Source organism: Sorex fumeus, unplaced genomic scaffold, assembly GCF_029834395.1.
Source record: "Sorex fumeus unplaced genomic scaffold, SorFum_2.1 ptg000063l, whole genome shotgun sequence".
Classification (NCBI taxonomy): Eukaryota; Metazoa; Chordata; class Mammalia; order Eulipotyphla; family Soricidae; genus Sorex; species Sorex fumeus.
In genome coordinates this window covers 37653335-37666918 of record NW_026606120.1, presented here as the reverse complement: position 1 = coordinate 37666918, position 13584 = coordinate 37653335, and the positions used below count along the sequence as shown (strand labels likewise).

The 13584-nt window shown below is 51.2% G+C and overlaps 1 protein-coding gene across 1 annotated transcript in view; it reads right to left on the bottom strand.

The window, feature by feature from the left end:
• Positions 1–12571, bottom strand: part of ITGB5 (integrin subunit beta 5) — a 116043-nt gene extending 103472 nt beyond the window's left edge. The window contains exon 1 of the mRNA XM_056126814.1: positions 12356–12571. Within this exon, the coding sequence (XP_055982789.1) occupies positions 12356–12425 (70 nt within the window). The 5' untranslated portion in view covers positions 12426–12571. The remainder of the gene's footprint in view (positions 1–12355) is intronic.
• Between the last annotated feature and the right edge of the window lie 1013 nt (positions 12572–13584).

Genomic DNA, 13584 nt, shown 5'->3' with positions numbered 1-13584 from the left:
TCCTTTCAGCACTCAGTTCTTCTCCAGAGTGATCATTTCCAACTATCTTTGTCGCAGTGGTCTCATCTTTGATCTAACTGCACTCCCCTTCCCTGTTTATGGCAAGTTTCCAACCTGGGACCAGTTCTCCTATACCTTGTTTCTACTGTCTTTCGGTATTATTCACATACTGTTTATACATATACATATATATATTTCATAAATCAGTGCAATAATTCTGTTTGTCTCCCTCTGACTCATTTCACTCAGCATGATACTCTGTTCATTGATATCGTGAATTATGTTGATTGACTTGCTTATGTTAAACTGTCCTTGCGTTCCTGGGGTGAATCCCAGGTCATGGTGTATGATCTTTTGGATGAATTGTTGGATTCTATTTTTGTTGTTGTTGTTGTTGCTGTTGAGGACCTTTGCATCTGTGTTCATCAAGGATACTGGCCTGTAATTCTTTTTACTATGGTATGTTTGTATTCTTTTGGTATCTGGGTGATATTCGCTTAGTGGAAACTGTTTTGGAGCATTTTTGTTTCTTCAATTTCCTGGAAGAGGTGAAAGGGATTGGCAGTAGGTTCTCTTTAAGTGTTTGAAAGAATTCACTAGTGAATCTATCTGGGCCTGCCTGAGCTTTTGTTTTGGTGAAAACTTTTGATTACCATTTCAATTTATTCAATAGTGAAAGCTCTGTTCAGGTATTCCAAATCCTCTTGGTTCAACCTTGGGAGGTTACAGGAGTCAAGAAATTTATCCATTTATTCTAGGTTCTCTCATTTCGTGGCATTAAGATTTTTCAATGTGATCTCTGATGATCCTTTGAATTTCTCTGGTGTTTGTTGTGATGTCTCCTCTTCATTTCTCATTTGATTTACTAAGATTCTTTCTCTCTTACTTTGTGAATCTTGCTAGTGGTTTATCAGTCTTGTTCTTTTTTTTTTTTTTAAAGAACCAGCTCTTAGTTTCATTGATCTTTTGAATAGTTTTTTGGGATTCTAGTTCATTAATTTCTGCTCTCAGTTTTATTACTTCCTTCTTCCTGCCAGTTTTGGGCTCCTTTTGTTGGCTATTTTCCATTTTCTTAAGTTGGGTAGTCAAGTTACTCAAGTAACTTGGGCCCTTTCTTCTTTCCTGATGTATGCTTGCACAGCAATGAACTTCCCTTTTAACACCCCCTTTGATACATCCCACAAGTTCTGATAGGTAATGTTCTCATTCTTGTTTATTTCCGATTCATTTAATTTCCTCGTTGACTTCCTCTCTGACTCACTGCTTGTTTAGTAATGAGTTATTTAATTTCAAGGTGTTTGAACTGTTTCTCCATTTCTGTTTGTGATTAACTCCTATTTTCACTCCAACTTCTGGTCTGAGAAGATATTGATATGATTTTCATGCTTTTGACTTTGTGGAGGTATTTGGTGTCCCTGCATGTGATTCTGGAGAATATCCCATGTGCATTGGAGAAGAATGTGTATTCAGTCTTTTGAGATTGAAAGGCCATGTCTACTAACCCCCTCTCTTCCATTTCTTCCTCCAGATAAAGTTTTCCCTTGCTGAGCTCTAAGAGGTGACAAAGCAGTGCTAAAATCTCCAACTACTATGGTGTTGCTGTCAATGTCTTTCTTGAAGTTTATTAGCTGTTGTTTTAAGTATTTTGCTGGTCCCTCATTGGGTGAAAATACATTTAGCAGTGTGAGTTCTTCCTGATTTACATGTTCTTTTATCATCAAAAAGAACTTTCCCTATCTGTCATAACCTTTTCCACCCTGAAGTCTGATACTAGTTTGATACTAGTATGGTCACCCTAGCCTTTTTGAGGGGTTGTTTGCCTGAAGAATTGTATTCCAACCTTTGACTCAGAGTCTTTGGTGTTGCTCTCACTGCACATATGTCTTTCTTGCAGGAAGCAGAATGTTGGGTTCAATTTTCTAATCCATCCTGCCACTCTATGTCTCTTAGTGCATTTAACCCTTTGACATTGGGAAAAATTATTGTCATGGGGTTCTGTGCCATCTTTCTGCAGGAACTTGGCATGTTTGTGGGACACATCAGCAAGCCATTATGCCCTTATAAGGACAGAGAAAAAGGCTTTCAACTCCTCCAGTTCTAGTTGTGTTGTTCTCTCTTTTCAGACTTCTCAAACTGACAACTCTAAAACCCAGTGAATCATTGCCTGGGCCCCATTAAAACTAAGGTGGCTATAAAGGTTTCACCCCTTATGAAGGCAGGGTCTACCATCTTTTGTCAGCATGAAGAAGCTCCAAAAGATTACCTTTACCCACTTTTCTCTTAAAGGTTTAAGGTGATGAAATCTCTAGGGGAGGATTATGAAGCAGGAAGGCAGGTAGATAGGAAAGGACCCCTGTGTGACATGAATTTCTGGGTAGTAATAAAATCAATAGTCCCAAGGCTGCAAAAATCTACCTTGTGTTCATAGGAACTAAGACCCGATAAGACCTTTACCTGGTGCTAGCACAGACAAAAAGGACGCTGGACCCCACCTCTACCCCCCACTGGAGAAGGTCCAGTGAGAACAAAAGCCAGAAAAAGAAAATCAAAGAAGACCACCAGGTGCCAGTGAGTCTTGCATGTGGCCAACTGGTTCTAGGTTCCATCCCTGGCATCCTATATGGTCCTTCCAAGCATCATTAGGAGTAATTCCTGAGCATAGAGTCAGGAGTAACCCCTGATCATTGCTTGGTGTACCCTCCCACAACTCTCCCCCCACCAATAAAAAAATGGGGGAGAAAACAATCAACTTCTCCCAACTCTTCGCCTTGCCAATCACCCTAGCAGAATCTACCTAGATAGAAAGCCCCATGTGGGCAGGATGGGAAATCCTATAATAGTCAGCTTGAACAAAGGAAGTGTGCACATGTGCTGCCTGAACACTCACTGCCCACATCTCCCTTCTTGAGATGTGAACTTTCATACTCTAATGTTGGAATGTCTGGTGGGGCTCCCCCTCTACTCCTAAGAAACCCACATTCTCTCTTGAGTGTATTACTTCCAAATAAAATCTACTTTTTACACACACACACACACACACACACACACATACACGCACGCACGCACGCACGCACACACGCACACACATGTGCATTAATGAGGAATATGCGCCCTTTAAACTTAGTCCAGTCAAAAAAATGTTTTAAACTCATCCTAGCAATAAAAGGAAAGAAAGGACAGATTGCCTGGCTCATGCAGAAGAAAGAAAACCCTTCTTTATAGGATCAGATGGCATCAGAGTCCTTGGTGCACTGAGAGAAGCCAGCACAGCCTCTGCAGAGACTGCAGTCCACCATCCCAGGAACCCTGAAGGAGACAGAGAATATCCACTGGGAGGACAAATAAAAGCCACGTCATTGTCTCAGTAGCTCATGATACGCATTTGAACAAACTCAACACCACGCCTAATCTTTTAAAAATTGAGCAGATTAGGGGCTGGAGAGATAGCACAGCGGGTAGGGCGTTTGCCTTGCCCGCAGCCAACCCGGTTCGATTCCCAGCATCCCATATGGTCCCCTGAGCACCGCCAGGAGTAACTCCTGAGTGCAGAGCCAGGAGTAACCTACCTCTGTGCATCGCCCGGTGTGACCCAAAAAGCAAAAAAAAAAAAAAATCTTAAAAAAATTTGAGCAGATTATAAGATGAGAAATAAAACCTTATTCAAATCTAAAAGTTACTTATAGGGGAGACAGTATAGGGGTTGAAGCCCCTGCCTTGCATCCATCAACACCAGTTTAAATCCCCAGCACTGCCTAAGGTCCAATGAGCTGACACAGGTCACTCTGAGTACAGAGTCAGGACTAACCCCTAAACACCTCTGGGTGTGCCCCCAAAGTCCTCTAAAACTAAAATTCCTAGTCCCCAACCTCAAATCCACTCCATCATTAAGGAGCTTCTTGAAATAGCACAATTAAGTTGCTTAATGTGAGGTTCAACCCACCATTCCCTCTCTTTGCCCCCCCACACCAATATCCAAAGAGCCCTGTAGCAGCCACAGTCTTAGTGAAATGTATCATCCTTCATCTCCTCCCTCGGAAACTCTCAGCCTAGCTCACTTTGAACCAGCAGGAGCACCTAGTGTCTCTTTTTTTGTGGAGGGGAAGGTGAGAGAAAGGGTTATGGGAGCCACGCCCAGTAGTGCTTAGGGCTTACTCCTGGTTCTGCACTAAAGAATCACTCCTGGTGGGCTCAGGGGGACCATATGGGGAACCAGGCATTGCACCTAGGTTGGCCATGTGCAAGTACCAGCTGTACTCCCACTCTGGCCCCAGCACTTGTTATCCCTCTTCATGAAAATCATGAAAATGATTGTGCATGGTCCTCATGGCACAATAAAACCCCGGTCTCTCCAGATGTGTCCCGTAGGCACGCTGGACACTGGACATAGGCACCCTGCACATAAAGGAACCCAGCTTCAGCAGTCCCAGAAAGGACGCTCAGACTACAGTGGATAAAGGGGTTTAACAGACTAATAAGGAGGAGTGAAAGAGACTACACAGAGCACTGTTGGGATTGTCGCCAACAGCACTGGACACCCTAATGTAATTTTAAGAAACCTGAAGCACTAACATTTTCCTAATAGGATCATTTTCACTCCCTGCTTCAACTTTGTCACCAGCGGGATAAATCTACATGAACTGGGTGACACAGGAGTCTACACTTTGGAGGGAAAACTATTACTTGGGATAAGACTGGCAACTGTGGAGTGGAGATATAGTATAAAGGGTAGGTAGCCTTGCACGTGACTGGCCCAGGTTCTATCCCTGACTCCACAAATGTATGCGCCGCTAAGCACCAACAGGAGTGACCCCTGAAGTGACCACAGAACCAGAATTAAACCCTGAGCACCACCAGGTGTGGCCCCTCAAAAGCAAAAGCAGTGATAGAGGACCTTGCCAGCAAGTGCCCACATGGAACCCCTGTACAGAACTCCTGATATCACTCCATACTCAGGAGAGTGGGAGCAGCGGGCTCCAGGCCCCCCTGGGGAACACCCAGCTCCAGCTGCATGGGATCAGGAAGGAACACAGGCAGCCTGCCTCCCTGTCTTTTGACTTCCACACTGGATGCAGGGCTACAGGGTCCTCCATTCTGACCCAGCCCTGGCCAGGCTCCAGTCTGCTGGGTCAGCTCCAAAGCGTCTTGGACCTAGCACTGGCCGAGGATCCGAGGAAGTGACCGGCATCTGGTAAGAAACTATGAACAGTTGCTGACTCTCGAGTCACAGCCTTGCTAATCACCTCTCTGATGATGACACATCCACACACTGAGCCAAGCGTCCTCCAAATGCTCAGAGTGAGTCCTGAAAAGCCAAGCTGCTGTTAGGACATCTCAGATGCAGGGAACCCAGCACAAAGCAGTTCTAACAGCCAGGTTCTGGATGAGGACCACAAGAGGGATATGAGCCTGGCTGTCACCGGGGGAGCTCGGCCGGACAGGTATGGGGGGTGCGGGGCAGGGGTGGGGGGAGAGAGGCAACCTCCAGGCACAGGCCGGTGTGGACACACATCCGCAGGCCAGACGCTGGCTCTGACTCCTCTCCCCTCCACCTATTAATATTTCACAGAGTCAGGGATAAGCTGGATGAGTCACCTGGCACCCATGGACACTGAAAGGAAGGAAGAAATGAATAAAAGCCGAACAGCTGGAGCTCAGCAGAGTCAGGGCACTGGGTCCCGGGCATGGAAACAGGCGCATGTGGCGCAGACCCGCCAAATCTTTCCTGAGTTGCCGTTTGCAGGGTGAGGCTCCCAGCTGAGCCTCATGGTCGGCAGCCCTGTGTGGTCTTGGGCATTTATGGCAAGCTGTCCTCTGAGAAGACGCTCTCCTTCCAACACTCATCCATTCACCCCTTACAGCAGTCAACTCCATGCAGCTATGGATGCACACCATCATTTCCTGACCAAGAAACTCCTCTCTGGAGCAGTCCTGCCGGCTGGCCCCTGCCAGTCCCCACGGCCCCAGCCAGACCCACAAGCTAGAAGCCTGCAGAGGCTCCAGGCTGACTGCAGCCTCTCTCCACTTCTGTGCACCCCCACGTGTCTGGGGTCAGAGAGAACCGCCTGGGGTGGCTGGAACTTTCTAATTCAAAAACACTGGGTGGAACACTGAGAGTGGGTCCAAAGTTGGAATTGCCTGCCTGGAGAAGGGACAGGGCTTGGCCAAGGTAAGTGGGACACTGGGGAGAGGGGAGCGAGCAAGTAGTGAGCAGACTGTCCCCCCAGACTCTGGACACTGGGAACACGAGATCAGGATTTTCTTGCAGGTAATGTCAAGGCTGGCACTTCACTGAAGAATATGATTCTGGATCATGTTCTGCCATTATTTTACAGAGAAATGTTAGTAAAAACATCTCACTATTCTTTTCGTGACTGGGGGTTTTGGGGTCACACCTGGTGGTGCTCAGGAGACCACATGCCATGCAGGTGATCAAACCAAGGTCAGTAAAAGTGGCCACACGGAGAGCAAGTACACCTGTACTCTGTCTGGCCCCACGTCGTTATTCTTAACAAAATGTTTTTCAAATGTGCTTTCCTCATGCCTTTAACCAGGCTCCTTGGACAATTAACAAAATATTTTGAGTAGAGGGTCAAGAATGAGTCACTGGTATGAAGATGCTGCCAGAATACATGAATATATCCTGGGAAGGGTGGACCAGCCCAACCCCATCTCAGGCTGCAGCTAGGGACACCACACTCTGCCCAACACTCAACATTAGCTCAATAGGTGAGGCTTGCACTTTTAAAATATCAGTTCACACGGCAGGAAGAAACAGTGCAACTCTGAGCAGTTGAGACAGCCTTGGGGCCTTAGCACTACCACGCGGAAATGGCCGGGAGTGCCCCTGGGCACCCCAGCACCACTGGAGATGGCCCTTAAAATAAAGAAAGAACAAGCTCATCATGCTCCATATAGATTGATGGGGCATTTACACTACTGGGCTGTGAAGTTAAAAAAGAGGAGCTGGAGAAATGGTAGAGCAGGGAAGGGAGGAGCTTGTCTTGCAGTTTGCACCAACCCAGGTTCAATCTTTAGTACAACATATGGTCCCCTGAGCCCCACCAGGAGTTACCCTGAGCACAATATCAGGAGTAAGCTCTGAGCACTACCAAGTAAATAAAGCAAAATAGAAATCAAGAAGTTATGTTTCGTGCTGGCCTCAATAAAAATAGGAAAGAAAGCCAGAGAGATAGATGGAAGGTGATGAGGCACTGCCTTGCATATGGTTGCAATGGCATGACCCTGGCTTGAATCCCCAGTGCCACTTATGGTTCCCTGAGCACCTGAGCAGAGCCAGGAAATATCTCCTGAGCACCACCAGAAATGACCCAACCCCTTACCACCAACAATGAAAAAAATCGAGGAGGGATATGTATTGCAAGAGCCTTACCCCTGAGCTCTCTCTCTCCATCCTCACAGCTCCTGCTGTATCATGAAGATTAATCCCACCAAACAATCCCAGCTCAGGAAAGGCCGACAGGACATCTCCTCCAGACTGTCCTGGTCATCAGAAGCAAGGACAGGCCGACACTGTCACAGCCAAGAGGAGCCCAAGGGGACATGTCAACTCAAAGCATTATGAGGTCCTGGCAGAGATCCCGATCCGAAGGACAGAAGTACATGCAAGGACCATTCACATAGAATAGTCTCTACCCACAGTGTCACACCAGCGAGGCTCATTAATATAATCAATGTAGTCTACTGACGGAAAATAACAACAAAGATGGACACGAGCTGATGAAAACGGCACTATCATCATCATTCTGTAGTTCTCAATGTACTCTAAAAGTTTAAAATGATTCAATAGGGAACACACCCAGAGGGACTGCAGGAGGGAGGGGCCAGTTACTCCTTGTAGTACTCCTGCTAGTGTACAGGCTTGACAGCTCAGTGCTCTGCCTGGCCGTGTTTGGGGACCATAAGGCTACAGTGGGTGGTACTGGGGTCAGGGTGGGGGGAGGCATACAGTGCTGAGATCTGATGTAGGGCCTGGCACATGCTGGGCTCCACCACTCGGAGAGCAGTTGAGTCAGATCCCCAGTAAATGTCTTGAAAATTGAACATTTTTATTTTCTTTTGATTTTAGGCCTCACCCAGGTTGCTCCTGGCTCTGTGCTCAGGGACACCTCCTAGTGGCGTGAAAGAGACCATATGTGGTACTGAGAATTAAACCCAGGTTGGCCACATGCAAGATAAAAGCTCTACTCACTGTACTATCTCTCCAGCCCTAAATTAAGGTTTGTATTTAGTTCTGTTTTGTTTTTTACCCCCCCCCCCACCCTGAGGATCCAGAGAGAGCTCAATGGGCTGAGCACATCGATGCATGCAGAAGGCCTCAGTTCAATCCTGGGCAACACATGGTCCCTCAGCAATGCCTGGGTGACCCCAGGGCACAGAGCCAGGAGAAACCTCCCCCCCCCACCCCAATGATTGTTGGGTGTGGTCTCACAGCAGAAATGACAAAAAGGATCCCTGGAGCCCTGGTAGTGGGGGTTCCCCAACTGAGTACCAACCATTGTGGGTGCGTTGGAGCTGGAAGGGAACAAGACCTGGGAAAGCCATCAGGGCCGGTGGCAGCCTCTGACAGGATGCTCCTGAGGGCAAGGGATTCTTCTTCTCTGGGGAGTGCAGGGAAGGCTTAACAGAGGAGATGGTCCAGGGGCTGGACTGTGGGACAAAGAGAGGAAGCCACTGGGCATCAATGGCTCCCAGTATGTGCTGTCAATTAGTGGCTACATGACCTGGTGCAAGTCACTTAACCACTTCAAGTCTCAAGAATCTCTTGCAAACAATTCAGGGTTGGCGACTAATTGACCTCTGTCTTATTCCAGCTCACATATACCAAAAAAAAAAAAAAAAAATCAGTGTTCCTCATTCTCCTAGAATGCTTTTTCCCTCTAAACTGCCTGCTTGAGTAGTCCCTGATTTTAAAGCCAGTTGTCAAAGGTAGCAAGAGGTGGAGATAGAACAAGCCCTCCCCCCCAATCACGCACACACACACACACACACAAACACACACACACACACACACCAGGTTATCCATCCATTCAACATATATTGGCTGCCACTGACACAGAAGGTATAGTGCTCAGCAAGACAGAGTAAAGTCCCTGCCCTCAAGACATTCCACCTCACTGTATGTTCTCACTGGGCCAGATGGACATAGGTAAGTACCATGCACTGATCTAGGGGGAGGAGTACTAAGGAGAAGGTGAGAGGAAAGCCCACAGGCAGGAGGTGGGGCAGGACACTGCCCCTTTGCTTGAGCGTGGCCCCTTGTGGGGCAGGAGAGAAGTAAGAGGAAGCTCCTGGGCTGCTGTCTTCGGGAGCAGGACAGGCAGGGTGAGGAGAGGTGGAGACAGAGGAAGTCAGGGAACATACTCATGCAGCCTGGGGAACCTCATCAGGCCTGCTGGAAGCCAGCAGAGGGGTTTCTGTAGAGCTGTGAAGGGTCAGAGTAAGTGTGTGGGAGCAGATCCCCCCGAGGAGAGGGCAGGCCCTACACAGCACCCCCACCAGGGGATGGGCCCGGGTCTGTCTTGGAACTAATGTCTCTCAGTGGCCAGGAATGAGACCCTGCATTCAGCAGCATCGGTCTTCACCTCCTTCATAAGCAGGGGCACGAAGGCTCCTTACTCTGTCTCCAGGCCATTCCCTGGTTTCCAACAGGAAGAAAAGATGAGAAGCAAGCGCCATACGCCCCCACCCTCCCGCAGTGGATACCCATGAAAAGCCCATATCACCCCAGGTACGCAGACGCAAAGGTCGCTCTCATGGAGGAGAGCGGGGCGGCCACCGCTCCTCCTCCTGCTGGCCTCCCCACCAGCGGCCACAAGGGCAAAGCTGTTACCAGGGGGGACAGGCGGGCACACGGGGCCTTTGCCAACTACTTTGATATTTTCATTCCCTGTTGCCTCAGTAGCTAAATAAGCATGGAGAACAAGCAGGAGAGGAATACTAATCAGAGCTAATTAGACCCTGCCTCCTCTGCCTCGCTCCCCTTGACTGAAAGCCCCCTAATTCCAGGATGATGGGGCAAAACTCTAAATACACAGGCTGAACAGCAATCGAGGGCCCGAGCCTGCTGTTCGCCTTTCCTGGTCCTGTCTGAACCTGTGCTGGCCCCCTCCGAATTCCAGCTGCCCATCCTGGGCTGTGGGAAGTGGGCGGGGCAGGCGGCCAACAGGAGGCCACTACATAGAAGGGCTCCCATAGCACTGAGAGCACTCTCATTTGTAGGCACGCACCGAAAGAACAGAGTTGTTTGGATTCCTTTGGCTTTTTTTTTTTTTTTGGCAGTACTAGAAATGGAACCCAGGGCCTCACATATGCAAGGCAAGTGCTCTACCCCTGAGCCACTGCCCCAGCCAGCTCTCCCCCTTCTCTTTTCTTTTCCAAATACAACGTGACCAAACCCGACTGCGGTCCCAATCCTGCAGCAGGGGCAGCACCACATTCCTGGGTGGGAGGAAGGTGCTGAGGACTGAGCACACGCTTTGCATGCAAGAGGCGGGGGTCCAATCCCAGCGCTCATGGTCTCAAGTTGGCAGCACTGGGAAAGGAGGGGAAACAGCCTGGAAACAGCCCCCTAGGAGCACAGAGCTCAAGCCAGCGGCAGGGCACATGCCCTGGATGTGTGAGGTCCTGAGGCCTGGTGCTGTAAACACGCAAAAGAGGGAGGTGACCAGCCTGGTTCCGAGGCCAGCGTTGAGCTTATTCTACAGCTGCTCTGCTGACCCAGTGTCAGGGAGGTGGAAGAAGCAAGTGGCTGAGCTTGGAGGCCACAGCATAAGGAACAGGGAGCCCTAATGCAGAAGAGCATAAATCACTGCAGTTGCATGCTCTGCTCCTGCTACCTGCGCTGAGGCATGAAGGATACAGGGCATTGGGCCAAAAGCTTTGAGCTCAGTGGACACAAAGAGAGGAAGAGTTCATAGACCTGACTCTTAGACCTGTCTGGAAAATGGAGCCTCCACAGTCTTGGGCAGGTCTGTGCACTTGGAGGAGAGAAACCACAAGGCACATGGAAACGACTTGACTCAAAAGAATTCTTTGCAACTGAAAACATTCTCATTTTTATTAGATTCACAGAAGGCCGAGATGTAAGGGAACTCCGAAGTCCTCGCCTTCAGAAGCTCCCAAACTCACAACACACCCGGAACAGAGCGAAACAGAAAGAACTGCAGATGGGACAGCCAGAAACACATTTATGCATTTCTGTATGAGTCTTGGAAGTTAGTAAAAGGAAGTTTTTCACCCCACACAGACAAGGACAGCTTCAAATGAAAGAACAATCCTTGAGAATCAGGGGTCCTCTGCATGGGGGACACTGCCCCTTCTTGTTCTCTGCATTCCCCAGGGGGTCCTTGAAGAAAACCTCCGGTCCTGGGTGCCAGATGGGCATTTGGAAACCACTAATCTAGTCCAAGCTCTGGAGTGATTATTTTCCCATAAAAGAAAACTTGTTACAGTATTAAGTTTGAATTAGAGCCAGAAGGAGATTTTTGTTTGCCCAGACCCCTCCTCCACTCCCAGAGAGAACCCACCAGTGCCTTCAAGAAAATGAGGCTCCTGTGGGTGGGGAGGGGTGTTGGGGAGCAAAGGGGAAGACACCCCTCCTTCAGGGTCAGGCGATTAGGCCCACAAGGACAGGCGCGTAACCTGTGCTGAAAGTGAATGAACTCCCCAGCACACGCTTTCCTACCGGAAGGAGAACACTGGGAGTTTTCCTGCCTACTTTAGAAGGGGTGGGATGGGGGTAGCCCATCAGCCTATAGCCCTTGCGCCAAACAGAACATCCTGTCTCTGCAGCCCCCTTGCAGCGAAGCCCCGCTCTGCCAACTCGCAAACTTGGAGCAGATAACCGGAGGCTCCACGCCAGTGCAGCACGGGACCAAAGCCTTCGGACACCCATCCTGGCCCCTTCCAGAAAGCTGGGTGTCGGGGCGTGTTTGTAAACTGCGGGGTACAGCCGGGCAGAGGAACCAGATGGCGCCACCCAAGTAGGGCTGTGTCCCGCGCAGGGCGCGGGTCTTGGGGCTTGGGGGCTTGTTAGCAGCAGGGGTAGGGGCTGCATTTCAAAGGGGCAGGGCTGGCCCGGCGCGGCCGTGACGAGGCTCGGCTCCCGGCTGTCCCGCAGCCTCCAATCCAAAGGTCGAGCCCTACGGGGTGGCAGCGGCCCCAGCGTCGGCCCCGCGGAGTCCCGCGCCGGGGAGGGCGCGCGGGCGGCGTCCGTCCTGCCTCCCCGCAGCCTGCCCGTCCCGGCGGTCACAAGGGCCGCTTTGTGCCGGGCGGGCAGCGCGCGGGCGGGAGCCCCGCCTGTCGCCCACCTGGACGCCTGGCCGCGGCGGCTTACCTGGGAGGCCCGGGACCAGCGCGCAGAGCCCGAGCAGGCAGGCGTAGAGGGGCGCGGGGGCACGCGGCATGCTGGCGGCGGGCCGGGGGCTCAGGGCGGGGCGGCCACCATCCCCCCGCCGCTCCGCACGGCCTCGCCTCCGCCCTCCCCTTCCTCCGGCCCGGCTCCACTTTCCCCGCTCCTCTCTCCTCCCCTCGTCCCGCGGCCGCCCGGGCAGTGTCGGCGGGCGGGCCCGGCCAGCTCGCCCCGCCCCGGGCCCGCCCAGGTGCCCGTCCCCCTGCGCCGGACGGGACGCACGGCCGCGCGGCCCGCTGCGAGCGCTGGGGGCCCGGCGCTCGGGGTTCGGAAGCGGGGTCGGACGGCAGCGGGGGACCCGGAGTCCCGGGCCGGCCGGGGGTCTCTGCGAGCGCGGGGGACCCTGCGCCCAGGACTAGAAAGAGAGGTCGAGCGGCAGCGGGAGACCCGGGGTCCCGGGCCAGGCCGGGGGTCTCTGCGAACCCAGGGGACCCGGCGCTCGGGGTTAGGTAGCGGGATCAGGCGGCAGCGGGGGACCCGGGGTCCCGGGCGCGCAGTGCCGGTGGCCTGGAGGGGCACTCCCCAGCCCACTGCCTCCCTAGTAAAGATGTGCTCCCATGGGAAACTCCGGACTGCCGGAACTCAGCTCTTGGGCGTTTTCCTCATCTCCATTCGAAGGCGGGTTTGGGGAAGACAAACGGAGAAGCTGAAAATCAGGAGTCCGGGCGTCTGCCTCTTTATCTCTAGCTGAGCTAGTTCCGAAGCAGCCCGGGTTGGTGGGCAGCACCTGACAACTAGGGCCAAGGAGCAGGAGCGCCAGGGCCAGGAGCAGGGAACTCTGATGAAGAGAGGACCATGACTGGAGAGCACAGGGCCAATCAGCCCACTTTCACTAGACCCCATTCTTGTGCAAATGAGAAGGCCGGGACACTAGGGGTTACTTGCTCTCCTTGTCCAAAAGTAAGACTAGAGTGAAAACAAGTAGGGAACAAAAAATGGCCATGTGATCAACTTTGCTGGCTGGGAGCCAGCAGAAGGACACTTCTAAGGGGGTCTAGAAGTGGGGCCGTTTTAACTGCCCAGATTAGAGAGTTTCTGAGCGTAACTTTTATTTGTATGCCCACACTGAGGATGTACATTGATTTAGTTGTTGTTTTGGGGTTTGGGGACCCCACCAGCAGTGCTCAGGGCTTACTCCTGACTTTGCACTCACT